The 26192-nt window shown below is 46.1% G+C and overlaps 2 protein-coding genes across 2 annotated transcripts in view; both read right to left on the bottom strand.

Annotated features, from left to right (window-relative positions):
- Positions 1 to 26192, bottom strand: part of Opcml (opioid binding protein/cell adhesion molecule like) — a 1121214-nt gene that overhangs the window by 645260 nt on the left and 449762 nt on the right. The window lies entirely within an intron of this gene.
- LOC121133556 (G/T mismatch-specific thymine DNA glycosylase-like) lies at positions 1796 to 4732 on the bottom strand. Its single transcript, XM_040730264.1, has one exon. It carries the CDS (start codon positions 4160 to 4162, stop codon positions 2849 to 2851), a length of 1314 nt encoding a protein of 437 aa, XP_040586198.1. The 5' UTR covers positions 4163 to 4732; the 3' UTR covers positions 1796 to 2848.

The following is a 26192-nucleotide window of genomic DNA, read 5'->3' as shown; positions in this document are numbered from 1 at the left end:
TAATTATGCATCTTATTATAAACAGTTGGGTCCATGCAACTGTGCCTTAGCAAGAAGACATACTCCCCCATACCACACACCGAAGAATGGCCATATTAATATTTCTCCTACAGACACTCCATCTTCACACATTCATTCTGTTTCCTGTCTTACTATTATAAAAGGACCCTGTCATCCTTTTCTCCCCAAACCCACCTTTGGTTCTGTCAAGCCCCATGTAAGGGTGCCAGATTATATTGCATTATCTGGTCATCTATGAAAATGCTCCAAGGACAGACCAGAGGAACTATTTCATCCAAGAACAACTGTATGAGCCAGATCCTTAGTGGGCTTACTTATATGACCATAGGTGGGGGATCGCATACTGTAAATGGATTACTCAAGACTCTCTGCATCCTGAATTGTAACAAATTCTTGGATGATGTGTCTGGGGTACCACCTTCAGTTAACCTTCTACCCCTTTTATACCACAGATCCAGAGCTGTAAGGCAGAAGGCAGTAATGGCTGCAACCTAGAGGGAAGATCCAAAGCCTTCCCCTTCCTTCCACTGCTGTCTCCATTAGGGTTTCTCTTGCTGTGCTAAAACGCTATAAGCAAAAGCAACTTGGGAGGAATGCGTTTCATCATCTTGTTCTTCCGGGTAGCAGTCCATCACTGAAGAAAGTCAGGACAGGAATTCCAGCAGGAATATCAAGGCAGGAACTAAAGCAGAAGCCACAGAGGAACCCTGCTTGCAAGCTGCTCTCCATGGTTTGCCCTGTTTGCTTCTTTGTTTTTATACAATCCAGTACCATATGCCTAGGGGAGGCACTGGCTGGAGGCAGGAGAAGATGCCAGAGATAGTGGAAGGTGCTGCTTGCTGTCTCGCTCCCCATGGCTTGGTCAGTCTGCCTTCTTATAGCACCCAGGATTATCAGCCCAGGGCTTGTGCCATGGGCAGAGAGCTGAGCCCTCCCACATCAATCATCAGTCAAGAAAATGTACCACAGACTTTCCCACAGGTCAATATGATAGGGGCATTTTCTCATTTGAAGTTCCGTTTTCCCCAAAGTGACTCAAATTGTATCAGGTTAACATAAAACTAGTCAGCTCAGGTGTGTTACTAGCCCTACTACCACTGCTATTAGCCTAGGTGTCACGGTGTTTTCTAATCTCATTGTCATGGCTATTAAACCAAACATTCTGTAGTTCACCACAGCCACTCCGACCCCATGATATGAAGGTCATGTTAGGTTTTGAGGAAATAGCTGTTCACAGCGTTTAGTGACATCAAAGCAGGCACAACATCCAAGGGCTTTACTCATGAACCTGTCTTGATGCTAGTGTGAAGAAGCCTGACATTCAGCCAGCCATAGGACAATGGTCGAGTACATAAGCTATGGGCTGTTATCCCAAGCATCTCTCAAATGGAGTGCTTATGTGCCTTTGATCTGATTAGGAGGTGGTGGAACCTTCTAGAGTTAGCCTACCTACCATCCTAGATAGAGGGCACTGGGGATATGGCTCCTTCCTCTCTCCCTCTTCCTGGATGCCAGGAAGTAACAGACCTTCTCCAATCCCCTCACCCTCACTGGCCCAAAGAAACAGGACCAAGAGACCACATACTGGAAGCAGTATCCCAAATGAACCTTGGATCCTTTTAAGTTGAATTTTCCCAAGGTGTTAGCCACAGAAAACTGACAAACACAACTAACAGTCATGGGCAGTATTTGTTACAACAAATCAATCAGTATTAAATAGTAGTTAGTGACTTATGTGCTTACCATACAGTTCTTTTGTTATTTGAGAATATACTTTTTTTTTATTTCTGAATACCCAGTTTTAATATCCCACAGCCCTACTAGGCTGGGCTATTTGTAGCACCATGGAAAATGCATTAGAAACCACAAAGGTACAAATTCCAGCCAACCTTTTCATGAGGTTCACTTAGTCTACAGTAACAAACAATAGTGACAATAATTTTTAAATTATTGACTAGTTAGTTTTAACTAGCAAGAAAAATTCTGTGTTATCTTAGTAAGACCCCTGTACACGCAGCACCATTTTAAAACAGAATTGTCAAATACCTCCAGCATCGTGATGCTCACCCTGAAAGTTCATTTCTTACCACTTCCCATGTCAAGGATAAAATTAGAACAGTGACAAACACTGAGGGGGAAATTCAATAAAACACACGATTGGCAAACTACAAAAGGTCTACTGCATTCTCAGGAACCTTCAGTTCAGCAAAGCAGTGTCTGCTTCTGAGAGGCCCAACACACAGGAGTGGGGGGTCAAAGGCAGGGCTCAGGCCACACCCTGTTTCTGTTACTAAGCAACTGCTATACACACCATTTGGAGAGTGTGACTACAACCCAGAGAATTCTGAGTTTACCCCCAATTTCCAAAACTAGCCAGACTCCAATGAGGATTGGTTAGCTTTTTACATGGAAATCGGTGTATCTGCCAGTTTGATTCTTACTAGCATGCCCTTCTGAGGATTGGTTATAAAAGGGATAACGGCATATATAGATATGCAGTCAAGAATCAACTATAAATATTCAGACTGTTGCGTCTTAAAATTACATCAAGGTGACTCCCTAAAGAAAACCAGTTTCTTCATAAATGAAATCTAACATATAAAAAGCTGGAATGATGTGTAATTAAAATACAAAACTCAGGTAGAAAACACCCTATTTTTCCTTTCACCTACACAGGTTCATGCAGTTGACTCTACACACAACTGCTCCATATACAGTCACACCACTAGTGTAAAGTACCAGCACTACCGACTTAGGAAACGGAGACTCTGGGGCCTCACAGCCGCATTAAAACTGCAGCGCTGAGGCAGAGCTCAGAGGACGGTCATCAAGCATGGCTTCCTTCTTCCTGCTCCCGGGTCCCACAGTTATCAAGGGCCGGGATCTGGTCTGCAAACGGCTGTGCTATCCACTGCCCGTCTGGAGCGCCACCAGGAGCTGCTTCTCCTCTCAGCTCCGCACTGTGGGCTGCTAGCCCGTTTGAGGCAAAGCTGCAAGGCTCACTCTGACGTGGGTTCTCACTGTAAGCACTGCCATACGCTGCTTCATAGCCGGGGTCATACTTTTCTTCCTTAACAGCCATCTTCTTTGCATCCTCTTGTGCGAGCTGTAGGTCAAACGTGTACTGCACCTCCTGCACGTCTGTGTTCCGCTCAATGCCTTTCAGCTGGTCTCTTAGGTCCTTCAGCTTGATGTAGTAGTGAACCTTGTCCTGGGCGCGGGGAAACTGAGCACACCTGGCACTGGAGGACGGCATGACGTAGCAGAGAGTCTCTGTGTCTGGGATCTTGTGGGGCTGAAGCCCAAATTCCAAGTTCTTAACCTTTACTCCAAAAACTTCTTTACTGAAAATTTCGTAAATACATTTTCCATTGAACACCGCTATTCGTGGCTGATATTTCTGCAGTTTCTGCACTAGAATTCTCCCGCCTTCCTGGAATTCTTTACTGGACAGATCCTTGCTGCCCGGCGTCGTCCGTTCCATCATGTTGGTGAAGCCAATGCCGTACTTCCCAGGTAAGGTGTGGTCATCCATGTGATTCAACTGAACCTCACTCAGTCCTGACATGAACAGACACTTCCAGAAATGATTTCCAGGTCCAGGGTAATGATGCCCTTTGTAAGCAGCCATTAATCCTGGGTTAATGCCAATAATCACAATGTCCAGATTGAAGGTCAAAATATCAGGAAGGGTCTTGGTCAAAAGCTCAGCTTCAGAAACACCGTTGAAACGGTCCACTTTTCTTTTCACTTTAAAGGCGTCTGTAATTTTTTCTTGTTTTTCTTTTGACGTTGCTGACTTGCCAGACTTTTTCGGCCGGGCAGGTTTTTTGGGTTCCACTGGGTCCTTGGGTTCTGATGCTCTGGCTTTTCTTTTTCTTCTGTTTGGAGCCTCTGGTACAGGTTCCTGGGCAGAGGCTTCTGCGGGCATCTCCACTTCAGTCGTGACCGCCATATTAGGAGCTTCAGCCATCATGTGTTGAAATGGAAATGAATAAAAAGCTTGAACTTGCTCCAGAGGATAGCACACAGTCGGGGCGGCCGGCGGACGGACGGCGCTGGCCTCGGCCCCTCCCACGCCGCTACCGAGAATATACTTCCACTTAATAAAAACAAATATAATCTGCAGTGCTAGACCCATGAAGTCTTATTCCCTCATTCGTGTCATGCTTACTGTGTCTCCTGATGACACCAATCATCCACGTCAGTGGTTGACCTACTGTCATAATTAGGTAGCTGAAAGCAACTTTGAAGAGGAAAGGGTTTATTCAGCTTATCTGACCCCATAAATAGTCCACCACTGAGAGAAGCCAGGGCAAGAATGCAAGCAGGAATCTTGAGGCAGGAACTAAAGCACAAATCACAGAGGAGCTTTGCATATGAGCAAGCTCTCCATGACACGCTCAGCTTGTTTATTTATATAACCCAGTACCATCTGCCTAGGAGAGGCACCACCCACAGTAAGCTGGGTCCTCCCATGTCAATTATTAATCAAGGAAATGTTCTACAGGCTTGCCTACAGGCAAGCTTATGGAGGCATTTTCTCAACGGAAGTTCCCGTTTCTAAGTGAGTAGTTTATGTGAAGTTGGCAAAACCCAACCAGCACACTTAGAGCATCAAGTCTGTGTAAACACTCCAGGATGATCACGTAATAGTGAAGTCACCCAAATGACCTTAATCATATATTTTTATCATGACAGCCTCCAATATTTTACCTATTGGGATAAGAAGGGTGGTGAGATACATCACAGATGAGACACAGAATTCTGAATCCTAGATCTGTATCCTAATGTCCAAAAAAATAAAATACAAAATAAAAACCAAAAACCTCTTAGTCACTCCACTTTCATTGTCTCCCATTAATGACTGAGCATTAAAAACAGAGTAAGGAATTGTTGAGAATTATTCCAAATGTAACATCACTGATTCCTCTTCCCTTCCATCCCCTCCTCCTCTCCTCTCCTCTCCCTTTGTCTCCTCTTTTACAGCGTCTAAATGCCTTAGTCAGCATGTGAGTCAATCACCCTACAGGGAGGAAATATTTCCTTTGGTTCATGGTTGCAGGAAGAAGTATCCTCTGATGGTGACCTTGCATTAGAGACTGTGGCAAGGCAGATACCACAGCAGGGGGCATGTGGTGGAGGAAGCTGCTTACTGCATGGTGTCCAGGAAGCAAACAGAAAGACACAAGAACAGGGCGGGTTGCTCTGATCTTCTTGAGGACACAGCCCGTTGACCTTACTTTGTTCACTGGATCCCAGCTCTTAAAATTTCTGCCAGCAGCCAAGAGTTTCACAGATTCCTTTCAAGGCGCCTAGCATATAGGGGACATTTGGGGATAGACACATCCAAACTATAGTCCAAAGCTTCTCAGCAGAAAGAAAGGAAGTTTTCTTTACAGGGGTAAAGCGAGACCACAAAAGCTGGTAGACGAAAAGCACCTTTAGCTCACCCTAAGGACAGAGGGAGACATCGAGAGATAGCACATGCCAAGACGGGGAGTCAGCCACATCTAATCTCTGCAACTTTGCTGTGCTAAGGCAGATCCATGTCCTATGTCAGGGCCTGCTGGGTGTGAAAATGTGTCCTGCTGGGAGAAGGCTCCAGTGCAAGCTAAGGAGTAGGATGTGGGATACTGCTAAAGCTCTAAGCAATTTAAAGCGAAGCCCACGCAGAGACCCGAAGCCCTGCATGCAGCAGCCCCTTGCTAAATGCCTGTTGCCTGAGTGACTGGTGGCTTGCAGAGATGATGGCCCTGCCACACTCCAACTGGATCTAAATTTCATCAGTCAGCATGAGCACTGCTTCCAGAGGCTGCAGAGGTGGCTTTTTATCAATGCTGCCTTCCTCAACAGGATCCGCCTTTCACGGTGGCTGATTCCCAGATGAGGAAGGCGCAGCTGAAGAAGGCGACGATACAGATGGTCTTGCTGGGGGCTGATCCCTGGTTGAACTTCTACAAGGAAATGATGCTCTTTCCATTAATTTCTTCATGTTTAAAACGGTCTGATTAAGTGTCCAAAAGACTCTAGAGACTTGCTGACAGTGTCCAGAAGGTTCTACACTTCCACTTCCTTTCCTTTAGAACCTGAAACCCAGTCAGAGGAAACCAATAACAGAAGCTGTGCTTTGATTTCTTGTGGCTACATAGGGAGGGGAAGTGAGTAGTGGGGATGAGGTAGGGCAGGCATTAGAGTTCTGAAGACAGACAGGAAAGGACATCCTACCTGGCCTCCATCGCATGCAGTGTAATCAACTATCATCTAGAAATGAGTGTTTCAATTGAGCTTTGCTGTAAACACTAATATTTCCTCCTCTCTGCTGCTCTCCTCTCTGGAGACCTCATGTATATTTCACTATGTGTCCTGCCTACTATTACACTCATACATCAAAGGATCTGAGGACAAGAACCTGATTCTGAAAACATTATTCTTTTAAAGATTTATCCTCTCATCTTGACCAGCTCTGCAGGTGAAAGGGAGCCGCTCTCCATAAATTATTTTAATGCGCTATGCAAAAGGGATCTTCTCACCTCTTCTTGCAAAAACTTTTCCCAAAGTGAAATTAGAGAGGGGCTTACATTTCATCCCTTTCTAGTTTTTCTATCCAAGTACACCTTGGGATACCCATAAATGACAAACGAAAAAGTAAAGAACTCAGTGTAGGGATGGGGACTGAAAGATCTAAGAATGTCAGTAAAATCTTGGGGAGATCCCAGACAAGGGACTTGGCTATCTACAAGAAGGCCATTAGACATGGATGTAGGACCACCTTTCAGTGTCTGTTAGACTGGCCCACATTTGACATGTTCTAAAGGCACACCTTACATACTCAGAGTGATACCCAAAGCCCTAATTAAAGGTCTCACTGTCAGGACAGAAGCCAACAAATTCCCTAGCCTCAGACCTTACCCCACAATACTTCTAGAAATGCTTCTCACCCTAGCTGATGATCCTTGCCTCTTGGAGATCCTCCCCTTCAGTAGAACCCCAATGGAGGGAAATTCATGGAACTTGAAGGCCCTTGTTTATCCAAGTGTCATAGACCCTTGTTCTTTGGATGTAGGTCAAGCCCAAATGCCATCAAGTGCTTTCTTTTAGACCCTGACTGACTAGGCCTGAGAACAAGGCCAGAACATTTAAATCTGCAGATAAGAGACTCCCCCTTGCTTCCAACATTCATTTCCAGTGTCAAGTCAAGGGTTTCAATAAAACTCTTGTCCCTAAATACCACATCTTCCCCAATGACTAAGTCTCTATCCTTTGCTTTTCTATAAACGAGGTCTCCTGACTCCACAATAGATTCCATGTAACTAAGACTAGAATGGACATAACAGCATCCTGGAAGGCACTACCACCTCTCCATGAACACTGGCCCAGTTTACATCTCCTGCTTTGGAAATCACATCACAGACACCAGTCATGGTCATGACCTCAAGCATCACTGCTGAGCCTGAATCTCTGCTGTGTTAAGCCACTTTCTACACCGCATCACTGCTGAGCCTGAATCTCTGCTGTGTTAAGCCACTTTCTACACCGCATCACTGCTGAGCCTGAATCTCTGCTGTGTTAAGCCACTTTCTACACCGCATCATAAGGGCCGAGCTGGTTGAATTTAGGAATATAAATACACGCATGTAACAGCAATTAATGAAAAGAAGAGGCTACAAATTCGAAAGGGAGCAAAGAGAAGAACATGGAAAGGCTTGGAAGGCAGAAAGGAAGGGAATGATGTAAATATATTATAATTTCAAAAATTAGGAGAAATATTTTTAAAGTAGCCTATAAGCATTAAGCAGAATAGTGACAGTCCTGGAATTTGAAGACAGCCTGTGGTGGGCAAAGAGAGAAAGATATCACCAAGCAGTTTGTGCCCTTGGGCCCTTCTTCTCCAGGCCTCTTGTCTCTTCCTTCAAACCAAGAATGCTGGACAGTTCCTCATGCTATCAAAAGGGAGAAAGGACAGAACCCTTGCAAAGGCTTTGTAAAGGTGTATGCCATGGCCTGCGGGACTCTGCAGTCCTGATATAGTCTGCCCCGAGGGGCACCTGTGTGGGAAGACCCATGTTGTCACCACTCAGTGGTGACTGCTGGTCTTGTTTTCTGATATGAGCTTTCCTTAATCTCCTTCTCAACTACCACCCTAGCCACCATGACCACCACCACCATCACCACCACCACCACCACCTCCATCACCACCGCCGCTACCTGCCCAGGCCATCTGCAGAGTATTTTGTGTCCATTAATGTCAGAGAGATCTTCAAGGCAGTTCCAGAACTGAGAAGCTGTAAACAGGTTTGATTGCTTGAACGTGTCAGTGAGGACAAAGACAGAAAGGTAAAGCCCCTTGCAGTGGGTTTTGCTGTAGGGAACGAAGAAGAAAGTACCCCTGATTTGATTAAAGAGTAGAGGGAAGACAGACGGAGAGTTAGGGCAGGGCACGGGTCCACTGTGTGATTGAGAAAACGGTTCAGGGATAAGAAACCTCTAAGCTGCAGAAACGATGCATTGCCTGGGCTGTTTCTAGCTCATCTGTGGAGATTTGTCGCCATCTCGTGGCCGTGCTTTGGTACTGTACTGTACCCCTCCCAGCTTCCTGGCGGAAAGGAAAGGTTCTTTCACAATGAACCTGGGATGTTACTGTGTATTAGCAAAACAACTTAAGACGCAGCGTCAGTGGGCCCCTGCTTCTCAGAAGGCAGTCTCCCAGTTTTTTTCAATCTATGCTAACAGTTAGCCTGTGGCAACAGAACAAGGTGGGCCGCCATTGAGGCTAAGCCGCTTGGGACTGTACCCTGCCACATGCTGTCACAGAGAGGCCATTTCCCTGCAGCCTCTCCTCGTTTTAGACTGCCCAAGGAAGGGGAAGTGCTGCTAGGCGATTCTATGGGCATGGTGCTTGAGACCCCCTTCCTGAATTGTCCCTATTGTTGGCCCTTTACAAAAAGATGAATGGGACTTTGAGGCACTTGGGGAAAGCATTCTGATAGAGGTGCCTTGAAGGGCAAGATGAAAATTTCTCTGCTACCTCTGAAGTTGCGTCACCTGGCGTGGAATAGGCAGACTGTGTAAGAAGGGCATCATTCATTCACTCAGAGTCAGTTCTTTGGAGTCCACTACTATGTATTGCCGATGTGACATTGAGAAAATTAGGCCCAGATTTCCGCTACGGACCTTTTGTGCCCACAGAGAAACAGCGGCCAAGAAGCATAAGTAGAGGACAGACTTCTTTGACTGTGATAAGAGCAAGGAAATATAAAGAAAGGGGATGTGTAATGCCAGGGGTCAGGCTGGGACAAGCTGATGATGAAACCTCCCTGCTTATGGGCCACTAATATGCCTCATCTAGAGAAACTAAAACAGAGAAAATAGTTCAGCCTGCTACTTGAAAACCAATCTAGACTCTATGTTCTTGCTGGAGCTGAGCTTGCTGGTGGGAGTTTGCTCTGGGAGCGTGGGACTCCATCATGCAAACCCAACTCGGAGTGAGGCTGAGGCAGGGTTGGCCTGGGCCCCATGGTGCCACACAGACCTAGAAACAGTGCTTCTAAACTCCGTGTGGAGACCCACTAAGCTTGGTGGAGAAGGAGCAGGGCCTTGGGGAGGAAGCAAACTGCCGCCATTACTACAAATTAATCATTGCCTCTGTCCCCACGAGAAGCTATGAATCCAACCAGATCCTTCCCAGATGGGTCATCTACGGGGCACTGTCCCCAGCTGAGGGCAGCCTAGAGCACTTGGCAAGGACTGAACACAGTGGCTGCATATGTGTCACTTCTGGGCAGATCCAGCTTTGCAAGCTGAGTGTCATTCATCTACGGTGCTTGAGCACGGCAGTGGTTTGGATTTCAGGGTTTTGAAAGATTAATCTGGAATATTTGCATATACACGATGAGGCATTCTCAGACAGGACCCTAATCTACACACTCAATTTATTTATGTTTCATATATGCCTTAGGCACACAGCCAGAAGCTAATTTACACAGTACGTCTAATAATTCTATGTATAAAATGTAGATTCGGGGATTAGAATTGTCTGCTTGTAGAATTTGTTAGTGCTCAAAAGGCTCCTGGTGTCTTGCATTTCTTTCCCTCGGTGCCGGGGTTGAAGTTGGCTCTCTTATTTACACGTAATAACCTCCCCGTAGGGCCGGCCATGTGGTCTATGACAGACTCACACCTGCCTGCAGTCTCCCCAGACAGGCTTCTGTGCTCCTGGTCCTTGTGCTCTCCCTGGGTGCCCTTCTGCAAGCACAAGCTATCTAGTGCAGATCACGGGACAGGAGGCGATGGTTTTATGTTCTCTGGGTTTTCTAGGCCCAAAGCAGCACAGATCCATGAGCACGAGCCCGTTACAGATGGCCCTCTGATTAAAGTGCACTCCTCCATCCCATTGGACCCTGTCCCTTCACATCCCAGACCATGCTTCCCAGACCCTCCTGTGCCAACTGTGCAGTTTCCTCTGGGAAGTCTGCCTGTCTTGTTCAGCCTCTCTCCCCTGACTATATTCTCTCTCTCCTAGCAGAGCTCATGCTGCTTGAAGGGAAATCCTCTCTCCCTGGACAGAAGAACTGCAACGGCTGCAATATCTCTGATGTCTTCCCGGTCCTCTGCACCAGCTACTAAGGGGAAGGGGAAGATCAAGGTCACGGTGCATAAGAAAATGAACAGGAGCCATGCAGTGGTGGGGCATGCCTTTAATCCCAGCACTCGGGATCCCGGTGAGTTCAGGCCAGCCTGGTCTACAAAAAGAGTTCCAGGACAGCCAGGAGTCTTACACAGAGAAAGCCTGTATTGAAAAACAAACAAACAAAGAAAAGAAAAGAAAAGAAAAGAAAAGAAAATGAACAGGATCCCTGACTGGACTCTTATTCCTTCATGTCATTGGTTGCTCCCTGTGGCCCATAAGCCAATCCCAGCTGCCCATAGACTCAGACTTTAAACCACAGCCAGTCCCCAGACAGTGTGAATGTCCCTTGACCATTCAGAACAAGGAGTCAACAGTATGGGAAAGAGGCTTTTAAAGTATCCAGTCAGGACTACTGACTCTTTCATAGATGAGCTTGCCCAGGCCTGGAAATAAATATAGGGGAGACTGAGGGCTGGCAGACTTTCAGCTTTTCTCAGGGGGACAAACTGGAGGCAGGAGGGAGGCATAGACATGTGCTGGTCTGATTCTTCAGTTCTCCAGGTTACCCGCTGAGATCCAGAATGGTAAAGCGACTCACGTCTGCTGCAGAATTCACTTTCCTAAGCCTAAAGTGCAGCCTGGCCCAAGGCTCAGACACAAGGGCTTGTCCTTTGACACCTCCACTACTGTCTCCGTAGTCCTTCTTGGTATCCTGTCATTGTCCTGTAAGAGCAGGGAAGTCATTCTTGGCTCTGACACAGGCACACACCATCCCCTAGGAAGCGCTGCCACCCCACCTTGCAAAATGGGTTTCCCCATAGGGGAATACACAGACTGGTTGTGTCTATACTCCTGCTGATGTATACAGGGATGGGAGGAGCGTTCTTGAAGGAGGAATTATGAGGGAGACGGGTATTCTCTTCCCTATGCTTGTTTTTTATAGCCTCACCAACAGTGTTTATTTGTATGCTTGTGCATGTGTGTGCATGCAATGTATGCAGAGGTGTGCATGTATTCTAGTGGAGGCCAAAGGACAACCTTAAATATTGCACTTCAGGTGCTGACCATAAACTCCCTTTTCTTTTTCTTTTTTTTTTTTTTCCGAGACAGGGTTTCTCTGTATTGTTTTGGAGGCTGTCCTGGAACTTGCTCTGTAGACCAGGCTGGCCTCGAACTCACAGAGATCCACCTGCCTCTGCCTCCCGAGTGCTGGGATTAAAGGCGTGAGCCACCAATGCTCGGCTACACTCCCTTTTCTAATTGCCTCTCACTGACCTGGAACTCACCAACTGGAGAAGACTGGTTGTCAAGCAAGCTCCAAGGACCCCACCTGCCATTGACCCTCTGGAGATGGGGTTGCAAACACGATCCAGCACCTCAGCCCTTTTTAGGTTTATTTTATTTCCTTTAAACTATTTTAAACTGCACTTACTAACTTGTGGGTGGTGGAACACACGTGTTGGTGCGCACATGGAGGTCAGACACAATCTGTGGGAGTCGTCGGTTCTCTCTTCCCACCATGTGGGTACCAGAGATGGAAATCAGGAGGTCTGTCTTGGAGGCTAGCATGATTGTCTGCTAAGTCATCTCCGTAGCCCTTAATTCCCTTAATTTTAGTGTGTGTGTGTGTGTGTGTGTGTGTGTGTGTGTGTGTGTGTGCGCGCGCGCGCGCGCGCGCGTGCATGCAAGTGCAGATGTCTAGGGAAGTCAGAGACATTCAGTTTCCTGAGCCTGGTGTTGCAGGAGGCTGCTGGGAACATGCCAAGGCAGATGCTGGGAATCGAACACTGTGCATTCATAACCACTGAGCCAGACTCCAACCTCGCTGGCCTTGTTTTAAGTTGAAGGATTCGATGTGGAATCTAGTGAGATGCAGAGGAGGCACACACCAGCAGCAAGTTTGCTCTCCATCACAGGATAAAGGAAGAAGTCACTCTTTATCTGTCTTCTCTTCAGATGCCTCTGTAATTTTCCCCGTATAATCTTTCTTCAGAATTCAAGGCTCTGTTCTCTTAGTGATTTGCTATGTAGGCACTGTATGTGCCCAACACATGCTAGCCAAGTAACTGGGCATAAAGCTTATATGTTACCCTATGTAATGTGAATTTACACGCTCACAGAAGGACCTGTCAGGGTAACTCCATTCAGAGGATTTATGCTAATGAAAAATATTTATGTAGCTGTCATGTAGACGATAGAGATACATTTTAGCAGACAGACAGTTTGGCATCCCCTCAATAATGGTATACATGAATCAGCACATCTGGCTAACATCTCATTATATTAGGGTAGCCCAGATTCTTTATAGACCCCTCCCCTTTTATGGCTACATGGTACACAGCAATTCTGGGACCATGTACCCTAGTAGAAATACAGAAGTGACTAACGAGGAAAATAACATCAATCAAGACACCCACCCCCTAAACAAGTAACAAACTTAAGCTTGGTTCTCAGGAAATATACAGAGAGACCTGTGTGGACACAGAAGTATGTCAGCAGCTAGGTGGCTCAGAAGGTTCTTGACTTTATTAAATCTAACATCTGAAATTATAAAAGTGAAAAGCCAAGTTTTCTGAGCCACCAGAGAGGAAACAGAATGAGTTTAGGAGCTGCAAAGGACATTTTTGAATTTTATGTAAGATGTAGACTAATTGCATTAGCTTTGGGTAAGCTTGAAAACTGCAAGGTCTCAGTCTTAGCATCACAAAAGGGGGATTTAAACATCTAAATAAAAAACAAAATGAACTTTCAGAGAGAAGGTAGCACCAAATGAAGATGCTCGCCTCTGTCTGTCTCACAGTAAGCAACCTGTGTGCTCTGAAAGGTGGGTGTGGTAGATTAAATGGGAATGGCCCCAGAGACTCAGATTTGCATGCTTGGATACCTGGTTGCTGCGCTATTAGTAGGTGTGGCCTTATGGAGCAGGTATGGACTTGTTGGAGGAATTGTGTCACTAAAGGTGGGTTTTGAGGTTTTAGATGCTCAAGCCAGGCCCTGTGGCTCTCTCTTCATGCTGCCTGCTGATCCAGATGTAGAACTCTCAGTTCCTTCTCCCAGTACAATGTCTACCTGCCTACCATCATGCTTCCCACAATGATGATAATGGACTAAACCTCTGAATGTAAACCAGCCCCAATTAGATGCCTTCCTTTATAAGAGTGGTGTGGTCATGTGGTCATGGTATCTCTTCACAGCAATAGAAACCCTAAGACTCTGACAGAGCTAGAAGTAAAAACAAGATAGCCCATATTCTTTCCCTTCTCTCGGAAGAATCTCTCCTAACTTAAATGTCACCATTCCCATGCATGCCACAGTTGGAATCACATGCCCAGCTTTGGAGCTGGGGTCAAGGAGCCTGAAGTTTGCTTCTGGATGTCTGAACTTGAGGCTATGCCAACGTGGACAAACTAGCTCTGTGACTGGGATGTGAGTCTCAGAGCCCAACACCACCGAGCACAGTGGGTTTGCACACTTCCGCAGAGGATCAACTCAACTGCATTGCCCCCACAGCCTCTCCACAACTGTAGGCAGCATCCTGTTCTTTGGAAGTCTGGGTGAAACCACAGACACAGAGGTAACTAAGATGACACCCTGTAAGACCCATCAGATCTGCTCCTCTAGAGATACTCTGGTTGTGGGGGGCTAATTGGACAGGAAGCTCTGGGGAAGGGGCAGGTTCATGAACAAAGTCATTCTCTCCATGGCCATACTGTGGCAATAGCTGGATGAAAACAGAAGGCGTTCTAGCATCTTCTAGATGAGTGAGTGCTCACCCCCACTCCCTGATTAAGTTCCACTTCTAACAAGTAGTGGGAGCTCTTTAGTTGGTGTCCTTAGTAAGTATTAACAATAAATAAAGCTTCAATAAATATGTAAAGCAAAAACTAATTTAAATTGACATTGTGCTAGGTGGGGTGAGAGAGAGCCCCTTACACCATAAAATGATTTAGGATATATTACTTTGGGCATCTGCATTACAAATTTACCTCTCATTACAGCTATGTTAACGGGAAAAGGCAGCTTCTCAACAACATTCAAGGCAGAGTTTATTAGCATAAATTTGCATAATAATTAGCTCTGCAGCAAGCAAAGGCTGTCCTGTCTTTCAAACCGACAACTTCCAATGTCAATTTTCTCTGCTTCACTGGTTGTCCCTGTTCTGATTGTCCCTGTTCTGTCAAAAGCTCTTGGAGCCCCCTTGGCCCAATTCTGCTACTTGGTAGATTCTCTATCTTCAAGCTCAAGATTTCAGTATCTCCACCCAGCTTCTGTCACAGGAGGAAGTGGTTGCCAGTCTTTGGTTGGGTACATGAGTGACCAAAAGCCTAAATGGCAGTTCATCTGCTTGAGGACCAAGGGGGTGTGGCCTCAAAGTCTCCATTCTCAGGCGCGGAAACATTGTGGCTAGAAACAATGTGGTGGCTGTCTAAAGGGAGTGCTGGCTTTAGTAACATGGAGCTGATTTGAGAATGCATAAATTTGTGTTGTTTATCAGTAGCTTCCTTTATAATTATGTTTTGTCTTAGTTAATGTTATAATTAGCTCCCACTGCCTGAACTCATGCTGTCTGGGTGGCCAGGGCAGACAGCTAAAAACACAAAATGGAAAATGGCAGCAGGGACACCCATAGGAAAGATGCTAGCCTCTTCAGGACCAGGCGCTAAGAGTGTGAGACCACACTCAATCTACTGCCTGCAAACTCATTGAGAGCTATTGCTGTCCCAAGACAATAGACAACCCTCCAACAACTCAGAGCATCCTTGTAGGTTCACATTGGAGTATATTTAAAACATACCCTAGATGTATTCCATCTCAGTTGGGCAGGAGAAGTATTTCCCTAGACACAATGGCTTTGCCCCATCCAGTCACGGGAAGGGAGACAGAGTGGGAGAATCAAATGCTTCAGTGTACTTCAAGGAAATTAGTGCTGGATTTACATGCGCGTGCACGCGCATACACAAACACACACAAATAAATATATCATCTATAAACAGCTATTTATGCATAGTTAATAACTCAGAAAAGTGTTTTTGTAATATGTGTTTAGGAGGTAGTGATCGTGTAAAATATGTAGATAAGATTCATTTTCATAAATGGACCGATGATAAAAATATAAACTATTGAATGTTCACTAGGTCTTGAAACTTCATGCTTGTATTTTTGGTTGTGAGCCCAGCCTTTAAGCTGAGCTATCTCTTGTGTAGGAGAAATAGTCCTCCCCAAGGAAGAGCACACCACCTGATTGACAAGTGACAAATAGTTAGCCCTGAAAATATAGTTAATTGTAACATTTATGGACTCAGCAGATTATATTTAGTATTATACAATATGCATGTGCAAACAATAACAATTAATGACTATATAGGCCATGAATTTGAAAGAGAACAGTAAGGGTATGTTGGAGGGCTTGGAGAGAGTAAGGGAAGGGAGAAACATTGTAATTAAATTATAATCTCAAACACAAACAAAGAAAAATTCTCATGTGGTCTTTGAGAAATGAGTATTAATAGTTGCATATGTAGATGTATAAAATGAGACTAGAGGACTTCATGACTCCAAAGCACCAATTCTGAGAAAAAAAATTAGGGATTTAAAGGAAGATCCTTGAACCAAGAGTCAGAAATATGTTAGCAGTGTCTGTTTGCTATATGAATGGGGCTAGTGACTTCTAGCAACTGAGTTGTCTGAATGGGAAATAAGATGTGAGGAGTGGGTCACATACATCACTAGTTGGCCCATTATTTTAAGTGATGAGTGTTTTATAGATTTGCTAAACATTTAGACATGTCTTCCCCAACCAAGTAAAATTATAAATATGTACTCAAAAGCTTGAGGACTGAGCACTGCTGGGCCCCCTCACATCTTCTACCATCTTGCAAAAATAAACAAAAACTCTTCTGATACAGCCCACACTCTCATTTAGTAAGTGTTTGATGAACTTGAATAATTAGTGGCAAAGTCAGGACTGATAACCCACAGACATCCTGTGCTATGCTGTCTCCATCTTCCCCACCACCCAGATCAGCATCAGCCACATAACAACTTTCAATAAAAAGCTAGTGGTTACAAAGTCAGCATTGGGTAGAGCATACATAATGCACCTATCTTGACAGTCTAATTTTACAGTGCACCTGACAAACAATGATAAGCAAGTTGCTCTTGGCTGTCGGACATGCTGCCATGGACTTTCTGTGTACGATCTCACTGAAAACACATAGATCGTCTTAAGAGAAGAGCAGCAAACAGTTCTTCTCGTTTTGGGAATAGGAAAATGGGCTTAGAATATTGGCCCAAGGTCTCACATGTGATAAAGGGCAAAGCTGGGATTGAAAACCAGTTTGACTTATTCCACATGCATATTCTTAAATATTAATCCGTCATCCGTCCCATGCCATCTATTCTCTACATGAATGACTTCAGTAACGGGAATCTCATTCATTATTTGCAAGATAGCTTGTTCAGTCTTTAGCAAGCCCTTGGGGCCATTCAAAATAAGTCAATCCACATTTCCTTCTCTCAATATGCAAATCTGCTTAAAACATCTATATCTTTCTAGACCTCATTTCAAATGATAATTTTTCATTTTTCTTAGGCCACCAAGTAAAAAGGAGCAGCTTCAATTCCCTGACATCTGGTCTCAGATGTCATATTTGACACTAGTGCATTGTATGTGAGTTGGAAGCAAAGGCCTGTGATACCTTCTCCAGTGCGTTCCATTGTTTTGGCACCAGTGTAATGGTAGTCACACTGAACAGTTGATTCTAGAAGGCATAGGGTTTAGGTAAATCTACCTAAGTTTATTTTCTGGCATTGGTCATTACAAAATACATGCTGTGGAGTCAGGTTCCCCTCCTGAGGGGAAGAAAACTCAACCCTTAGCTGGCCAGGCGTGTATACATGGGCTGTACACACACTCTAAAAGCCAGATGTCAGGGCGTCTCAGTCCAGCCCACAGGAAGAAGGAAGAGACCTGGTGTCTTAGTTGGTCCTGTTGCTGTGATAAAATACCCTGAGAAGAACAGATTAAAGAAGAGTGGGTTCATTTTGGCCCACAGTTCAAGGTTAACAGTCCACCGTGGTCAGAAGGGCACAGCACTAGGGGGCGTAGGGGTGTGGCCACATTTCATCTGTAGTCTGGGAGCAGAGAGTGATGAATGTAGCAGAGAGTGTATGCTCAGTTTACTTCCTCCTGTCACACAGATTAGAATCCCAGCTCAGGGTCTGGTGCTGCTCACAGTGACAGTATCTTCCCACTTAATCAAGAGTATCTCCCATCAAGTATGCTCAGAGGCTCAGCTCCCATATAACTAAGTCTACAGCTCATGAGGTTGACGATGGAGATAGTGAGGAATATTCAAGCCCTGGCTAAAACAGCTGTCCACAGGCTCACTGGTGAAGATCCAGTTCAGACTGTGAGTGTTAAGATTGTGATTGTTAGGATGCTCCTGCTATTGATCTTCTAACTTCTTTACTATTGCAAAAATTACAACGGTGAGTACCCATTATCCTGGCGATGCATTCCCATCAGAGCCTTTTATGGCGCAAGCTTCTGTGGCTTCCGAATGCCAGTGTGATGGAAAGAGTGTCAGTAGCAGGGGAGACAGTGAAGAACCCTGCTCAACACTGGGACCCAGTCCCCACATGTCCACCATCAGCCCTGCTCCCATTCCTCCCAACTTGTAAAGGCCAGATGCCTTCCACACAGACTTCAAGACAGGAGAGTAGCAAGCAGACAGCAAGACAGTAAGAGCAGGTTAGGTGCTTATGTCTCAAGTATGCCACCCCATCAACATCCTGTCATGGACCTAACCGTCCATAGAGCACACCTCCCATCCCTGGCCCCCTCCCTTGTGTTTTCTTTCTCAAAGTAGCTGCAAGTGTGCAAGATATTGGCACTGACAGATATTGAGGGTGACAGTAGGATCAATATTTCGATGACAGTGTTGGGATTGGTTTGGCAATGTGCTGTGTGCTCACAGCCTTTCATTACTAGGTCACACGGAGCCATTTTTCTCTGAGGATGAAGCAAAACAAATGCTGCTGGGTCCCAGAGCCCCCTCTTCACTGCGGTCTTTCGCAGGAGCAGAAATGGGAAGCCAGCGAACCCCTTTATTTTTTCCAGATCTCTCTACATGAAGATCGAGTTCGCAGAGTCACCAGACAATAGTGGAATAAGGCAGAGACCACAGCCTGTTGGAGACAGGGCTGTTGTTGCTATAAGGAGCATTCTGCTCAGAAGTGGGGTGCCCCTGGGTACACATTTGCAGAAGTGTTTCCACTCATTCCTGCAATCGATAGAAATCTTAGACAAAAAAACCATGATCTGTCTCTCCAGGGAGTTCTGACCACTTAACCTGGAGGGTGACATCCGGATCCTTTCAATTCCCAGTTCTCTTACCATTCAAGAGTTACTGAGGTAGGTAGGTGGACAGTGTCTGGGCACCCCAGTAATGTCACCACCTGAGGTCTGGGCAATGCTTACATCTATGTGGGAACCGGCAAGGAAGCACAGTGCCTGAACTCAACACCAGAATTTCAATGAACTGGTGATTTCCTCTTCCTCATTTGCAGTAATTATCCATCAGTCTTTGAAGGGATGTGATGAGTATCAGAGAGCCAATGCCGCTCCCCTGGGCACACATGTGTTAAAAGGAACTTTAGAAATATTTTCCCACAATTTATTCCTTGAACTTGTAAACACATTTAAAACCTATGCACATTTATTCTTTTTCATGTGGATGGCTGGTAGAATATTTATTTTTTGATGCTTTATTTGATTAAATTTGATTAATAGTTTTAGAGATCCTTTCACATAATAGCAGGTATGTGTTTGGCAAGTGAGTTGGCTGTTCCTATTTGGCTTTACATTTCCAGATAATTTCCTCTACCTTGCTCTGTTAACAAACCATTTCTATCTGAACTTGTGGGATTTGGGGAACAGGAGATGTTCAGAGCAATGACAGCCATTTCTTCACTTCCTGTGCTGAAGAAATGTCTCCTGTATCTTAGCTCACTCAGACTCTTCATTTTTCTCTGCCAGGGAGAACAACCCTGAGTGCCCTTTAGGATGTCGGACAATAGGGCCTTAAGAGATTGTGTGTAAAACTGTTCAAACTTTGGTCAGAGGTACCAATGTGTCATGGAAATGCCAACAGCAGTTTGGAATTGATCTGGCCCATGGTTGACCCCTCTTTCATAATGCAGAAAGGGAAGGGTTATGTTCCAAGTCTCATGAGACACGATAGAGAGCTGCCTCCTGCGAGGGCCAGCGAGATTACCCTGTAAAGGTGTTTGCCACGGTGACTGATGACAGTAGAAATCCATGGTAGAAAGAGAACTAACACTGGAAATTTGTCTTCTAACCATTGCACACAAGCTGCAGCATGTGAACATGTTTGGGTACACACACACACACACACACACACACACACACACACATGAATATAAACCCATCTGTGGGTCTATATCACCATCAACACCATCATGACCATTGTCATCGCCAGGAAGACACTGAGGTTCAGAGGAAGCAAACAATCCTCAAGGCAGCAATGGTTGGGGATGGACAGAGGGTGGCATGTGTGAGTGTGATTCATTCTGCTCTTCCTTAGCCCAGCTCCTACAACAGGAGGTAAGGGAGAGGAAACCCATTGGTTTTGGTGAGTTGGGAAGCAGTGTCCACCAGACTTGCGGCTCTCCTGAGTAAGATCTCTGCCTGCCTGGCCTGGAAATCAGAGGCTGGGGCAGATGCTCCAAGTCCATCAGCCAAGTCAAGGAGCAGATGCTCCAAGTCCATCAGCCTGCAGTCAAGGAGCTGATCCCCCTGACCAGCTCAGGCTTTACACTTCTGGCCTGCTTCCCCTGCAGGTTCAGTGTGGTACCTTGTCCAAATGAGACCAGGAAGGAACCTGAGATCAAGTCAAAATGCGGCAAAATCCCAGCCCAATGTTTCCTGAAAGCTCCATTCCCTGTGACTCAAGACAGGAACGTGGGAAGGAGAAATTATAAAGTCAACAGAGGGAAATGCTAGTGGGTGCCTCTGTGAACTGTAAAGGGGGAAGAAACACCTGAATGTTCAGAAATGATTTCAAAAGCAAAAGTATGATAGATCTGAGGGTTTCTGCCCAGCAAAGGAAATGTGAGAAACATTTTAGCATTGGACTGTCTAGAAGAAAATATTTGCAATATCTAAAAACACTACAGAATGAATACTTGTGTCTACAGAGACAGTCTTCAAATAGATAAAACAAAAGGTTATGATGGACTATGGGCAAGAGATAAGAATACAGGACTTAAAAAGGAAACACAAGGGCCATTAGGCCACAGGAAGGGTGTCTCAGCCATTGGTGAGCAGACAAATACAGACCAAAATAGGGAGACTGGAGGGGACAATAGGAGGCGCGACGGAAGCAGTGACTGTGGAGATGCCAGAGGTAATGCTCAAATTGGTTCAACTAAATCTTGTGACATAGCAAATGCGTTTATTAGCCACCAGTTACTCTAAGTACCACAGAGTGGCACCTGCAGGGATATTTTCTGAGGGGTTGTTGGAAGGAGAGGGGAACTGTAAACAGTGGTGGTACATGCCTTCAAGCCGTAGAGCACAATTACAAAGACCCAGAGCACAAGAATCGCCGGAAGCAAGGAACTCATCACAGAGGAAGATGGGCATGCTAAAACGTGCAGCCGAGAGGGAGATGTGGAAGCAGTGAGTTCTCCAACCCAGAGTCACTTACCTACATTAAATTAGGTAGACGTCAGCACACTGTTAACATTAGGCACACACGGGGACGTACACACAGCTATCCGTGTGTGTAGCAAAGCAAACAGAAGTGATCAGATCAGTGGAGGAGTGAGCAAGCCGTTGGGTGGAAACAGGAAGCCTTAAGTGTGGTTTAGTCATTAGCCTGAACCTAAGCAGGGAATAACATAAGGCAAGGACATCATGGTTAGTCTGTAGAGAGACTTGACTCACACATCGGGCTCTCGGCCCTCCTTTCTAGGTCTGTCCGAAGCTCCCACTCTTTTTTTTTTTTTGCATATTGAACATTTTTGTTTGCTTTTTATATATTTTTTAAAATTTTAAATAGCTTATTTTACATATCAATCCCAGTTCCCTCTCCCTCCCCTCCTCACGCATCCCCCTACCATCCCCCCCATCCTCCCACCCTATTGCCAATTCCTTCCGCATAGGGGATATCTAGAGTCTATCATTTCACTCAGGGTAGGGTCCAGGCACTTCCCTAAGAGTCCAGGCAGAGAGAGAAACCATCTTTGTGTTATGGACACACGATGTCTGTTAGTATTCGAGGGATAAACACTGATCCACTGCTCAGGACCCCATAGGTTGCCCAGGCCTCCTCATTGACTCTCACATTCAGGGGGTCTGGATCGGTCCCATGCTGGCCTCCCAACTGTCGGTCTGGGGTCCAAGAGCTCTCCCCTGTTCAGATCAGCTGTCTCTGCTGGTTTTGCCAGCCCATTCTTTGCCAATTTGCTCTCTGTCGCTGGGTTCCTTGGGTTTAGTTCAGTGTTTAACTGTGGGTGTTTGCCTCTGCTTCCATCAGTCACTGGATGAAGGTTCCAAAGCTCCCACTCTTGAATCACCTGAGTTTCCTCAGCGCACAAATTCTTATAGAACTGCAATATCACAGATGAGACACAAGAGGGCGCGCAATGCACAATGATTTCAATAATTCTGCCGTCGCTCCAACTTGAGAAATAAACCTAGCAGGATGCCACGCCCCTGCCACAAACACACCCAAGGTCTCACTCTTTAGTCTATGCTCTTTCTTCTCTACTGGACAAAATGAAGTATGAAGCTATTAGGAGCTCTGGAGTGGCAGGTTTGGGGAAAGTCCTGAGATGAATCTTTTTTTTTTTCTGAGTGGACCATTCTCCTTACGATTCCACACATACGCCATGTCATCCTTCCCTTTGCTTTTCTTATCTCATGCCCACTCCCTTGTTCCTCCACCACCCCAGTTCCGTCCCACCTCAGCCTGCTTTCCTCGTACAGGGCTGCCTGTATTTCTGCCTGTCTCCCGTCTCTCCAGAGGTGAGCTTGTGAGTGTATTCAATAGCATACGCCACTGAGACATGGTTTGCACTAGTGTGTGTGTGTCACTTGACAGAAGGGCACGACCAAAAGATCCATTAGTGTTCATGATGTGGGGGGAGAGGGCGCCACCTCCTCACGTGGTGACCTCCCCTTTCCCAGAAGTTTGCAAGGCTGGACATCACAGTGCAGGAGAGTTGGGGGCATCCGTCATGTAAATGGCATTTCGGGCTGTTTCTAGCAATTGATTTGCTTTTCATTCTTGCACATTCAACTTCTGGCCTCCAATATAATTTCCTTTCAGGTAAATTAAAGTTCTTAAGAAATGTGTATTATTTGGACGGGGCGGGCACCTACCTGAGGACTCTAAATGCACCATGGGTGAGAGGCTGGGTGCTGCAAAGGCCGTGATGGGGCGTGAAGTGTGACAACAGGGTCTCAGGCAGATCTGGCTTGTCTCTTCCCTGACTATGCTGCTGCAAGACGCACTCACGGGGGGGGGCAATCCACAGCTCTGCTCCTCTACTTCCTGTGGCCCCTTGCATGGGTGACAAGGAGGACAGCCCCCACTCCCAAAGTCCTACCCTCATCCCAACATTCTCTAGCCTCCTCTGTCCTCTGCTGTGTGGCAAGGCTGGAGCCCGGGACAAGTTGGGAGCCTTCAGGGGACAGGAGGAGGCTAATTGTTTTTCCCTTATCAGGAATGCCTTTTGAATGGGAGCCACACAGCTGTTAAGTCTCACGGAACTAACTCACCGTGAAGAGCATTCCATGAGGGCAGAGCAGCTTATCAACTACCATGAGCAGGTTGCAGAGGAAAACCAAGCAAACCCCTTAGGGGCCGGGAACAGAGCTCTCCTACACCAGCCTGCCACAGCTCCAGGGCCCTGGCACGATATACTTGGTTAGACAGGTTGACATTAGGTTGGATCAACAAAATCAGGACGGGGTACCGCAGGGTCCTGACTCTCAGTACTGATGTGCACCCTAGTTCCACGTCCAGTCTTGTTAAAATGTAGGCTCACTGGGTCCATCAGGAGTGGGTCCTGAGAATGTTCATTCCAACAGGTTCCTAGGTAGCCTCAGTGTGACTTGACTGTGGACCATGCTGAGTCCAAAGGCCTGGGTCGGAGAATAAAGCAGAATAGCAATGACTATACACATAAGATGCCCACTTCCGTTTCTTTGTGGAATGTCTCCCTCCCCCCCCCCGACTGGCTTTTGTCTCATCTGTGGAATGTTTTAGTATGTCCCTAACTGAGACCAAGAGGCTGATTAGAAGGTTACCCACGGACCTGGGTTCCGTGCCAGCCGTGTTTTCTGCAAGTTCTCCCTTGCAGCATGCTGAATGTGCAGCTACTCCCATTGCTTTACGCTGTGGGGGAGCACAGGGACACTTTGCAGCTGGGAAGACTTCATAACTGCTCATGTGACAACAGAGGACCTGCATGGGGTTTATTGCTCAAGTCACTTGAACAGCCTGCAGGTGTCTGCTCGATCCTTTCTCTGTGTATTCTTAGGGGCCTGCAAGGCTCTCTTCTGGGTGCTGGCGGTCTTGTATTGAAGAGACTGGCCCTGGACCACAGAGTCTAGTGGGGGTACAGTGAACGAAGATAGTATGGGTAAGGAGAGAGTCATAGCATATGGGCTAGCATTAAGTTGTGACCTCACATTCACAAACACACAGCAGAAGGAGGATTTGCAATGCAGGTTATGTAGCTTAGAAATGGAGCCCTGTGTGCTCTGTACATATGACACAAGTGAGTTTTTGTGTCGGCTTGGCTAATACATGCATCAGAACAACTTGAAGGGAGGAATTTTAATTGTGGATCTCGGTTTCAGAGGTGTCGGTCTGTCACAGAGGCAATGACTGATGGAGCAGAATGGTTCACAGAGAGAGACATCTAGGAAGAGGAGAAAAATGGGCACAGGAAGCGGCCCTGGGGCAAGACACAGTGCCCAAGGTCATGGCATCCTTTGGACTGGTACCTATGCCCTCTAGCCACGCCTGGCCTTCTCTCTTCCCTAGCTCCTGATAATGCAGAGCAGCAGGCAGGAGGACTTCCCATGGAAAGGGCTTTGAAGCCAGAGGCAAACTGTGCTCAGAAAAGCCACAGGCCAACACTACCCCCTATGGGCCCTCCTGCCCACACAGACACGTCATGTGACAGCACATGACACCACATCCCATTTACACTACATAGATAACATAAACGTCTTCACTCCACACACAACACACGTACCACACCACAGCAGAACCCAGTGAGTCCCAAGTCAACATGAGTGTAAGTTTCCATCACATCTACTCTACGGATTTACCGAAAGAGTAAACCTGCTAGAGCAGACCACAGAAGTCACACCTGTGGTCCTTCCCTGTGGGATTGTCTCCTTGGTGAGCCAAAGGGGCTTCACTCATAAGTGAATGACTAGTTGTAAGGAAAACATAGCTCGGAGGGTTGCATATCTCAGTATCCCTGGATTAGGGTGTATTTTTGCACTTAGCAACAAAGAGAGATCGGGTAATCATTACTGGAACGAGTAGCATGTGTCGCATGTTCTGGGGATTGAGTGTGCCTAGGATTAGGGGGCACAAGATAAGTCCCCAGCTAGGAGGACTGGCTGCAATGGCAGACCCCTGAGGCTCCGCCCACAAGTCTCTACACAAGAGAGAAGGGACCCCCCTTCCCCAGCACAGGAAGCATTTATTTTAGAAGGGGGTGATTACTGTAGAACCCACCCCCAACTTGGTATGATTTCTTCTTTGAGTTCTTATCTTGTAAAGACCTCATTTGGTGAATTAATCTTATACAGTTTTCAGCCGTCTTTCCCATTGTTGTCTGGAATTGCTATTTTAATCTTTTGTTACTAATTAACTTTGTGCTTGTTCCCAACTTGTCTCCCTAACAAGATAGCAAATTCTTCTGGAGAGGGCCCTGTCGGGTCTGTGTTTAACTGGCAGGCAGACAGCAGAATGTAAACTGCAACTCTAGATGTGCAACCCTGGGTGGGGCTTAGTCTTATTTACTGATGAGAATCATGCCTGGAGGATTGGCTGGAGAGAGACCCAGACCACTGTGTGTCAGAGCCCAGCAGGATCTGAGCAGCCCATGAGGCCCCCTGCCAGGTCTCTGCATACTGCCCTGCACTCACTGTGAGCTCAACAAACACCATTTATTCTTGTCATTCGGAACCATCAATGTTTTAAGATGTAGAATTAAAATTTGATGAAGGCCAATTTTCAAATTCCAGGTTTAGGTTCCTGTAAAATGGTCTTAAGATCCGGCTGAGATTAGGCTTCAATCGGGAAAAATTTCGCTTCAGGAAGGCAAATATTGACCCAGGTTCATCCTGAGGGGCCTGAGTCAGAAACTCCAGCCCTTCATCCTTTGAATGAGAGGAAGGTGGTTAGGCTCTGTGGATGGCTTGCCTGAGAGTACTCAGCAACAAATCACCATGGTATTTCAGGAGCCACAAACAGTCAGAGGG

The sequence above is a fragment of the Mesocricetus auratus genome, unplaced genomic scaffold (assembly GCF_017639785.1).
Source record: "Mesocricetus auratus isolate SY011 unplaced genomic scaffold, BCM_Maur_2.0 Super-Scaffold_100022, whole genome shotgun sequence".
Classification (NCBI taxonomy): Eukaryota; Metazoa; Chordata; class Mammalia; order Rodentia; family Cricetidae; genus Mesocricetus; species Mesocricetus auratus.
This window is presented reverse-complemented; position numbering and strand designations above follow the sequence as displayed.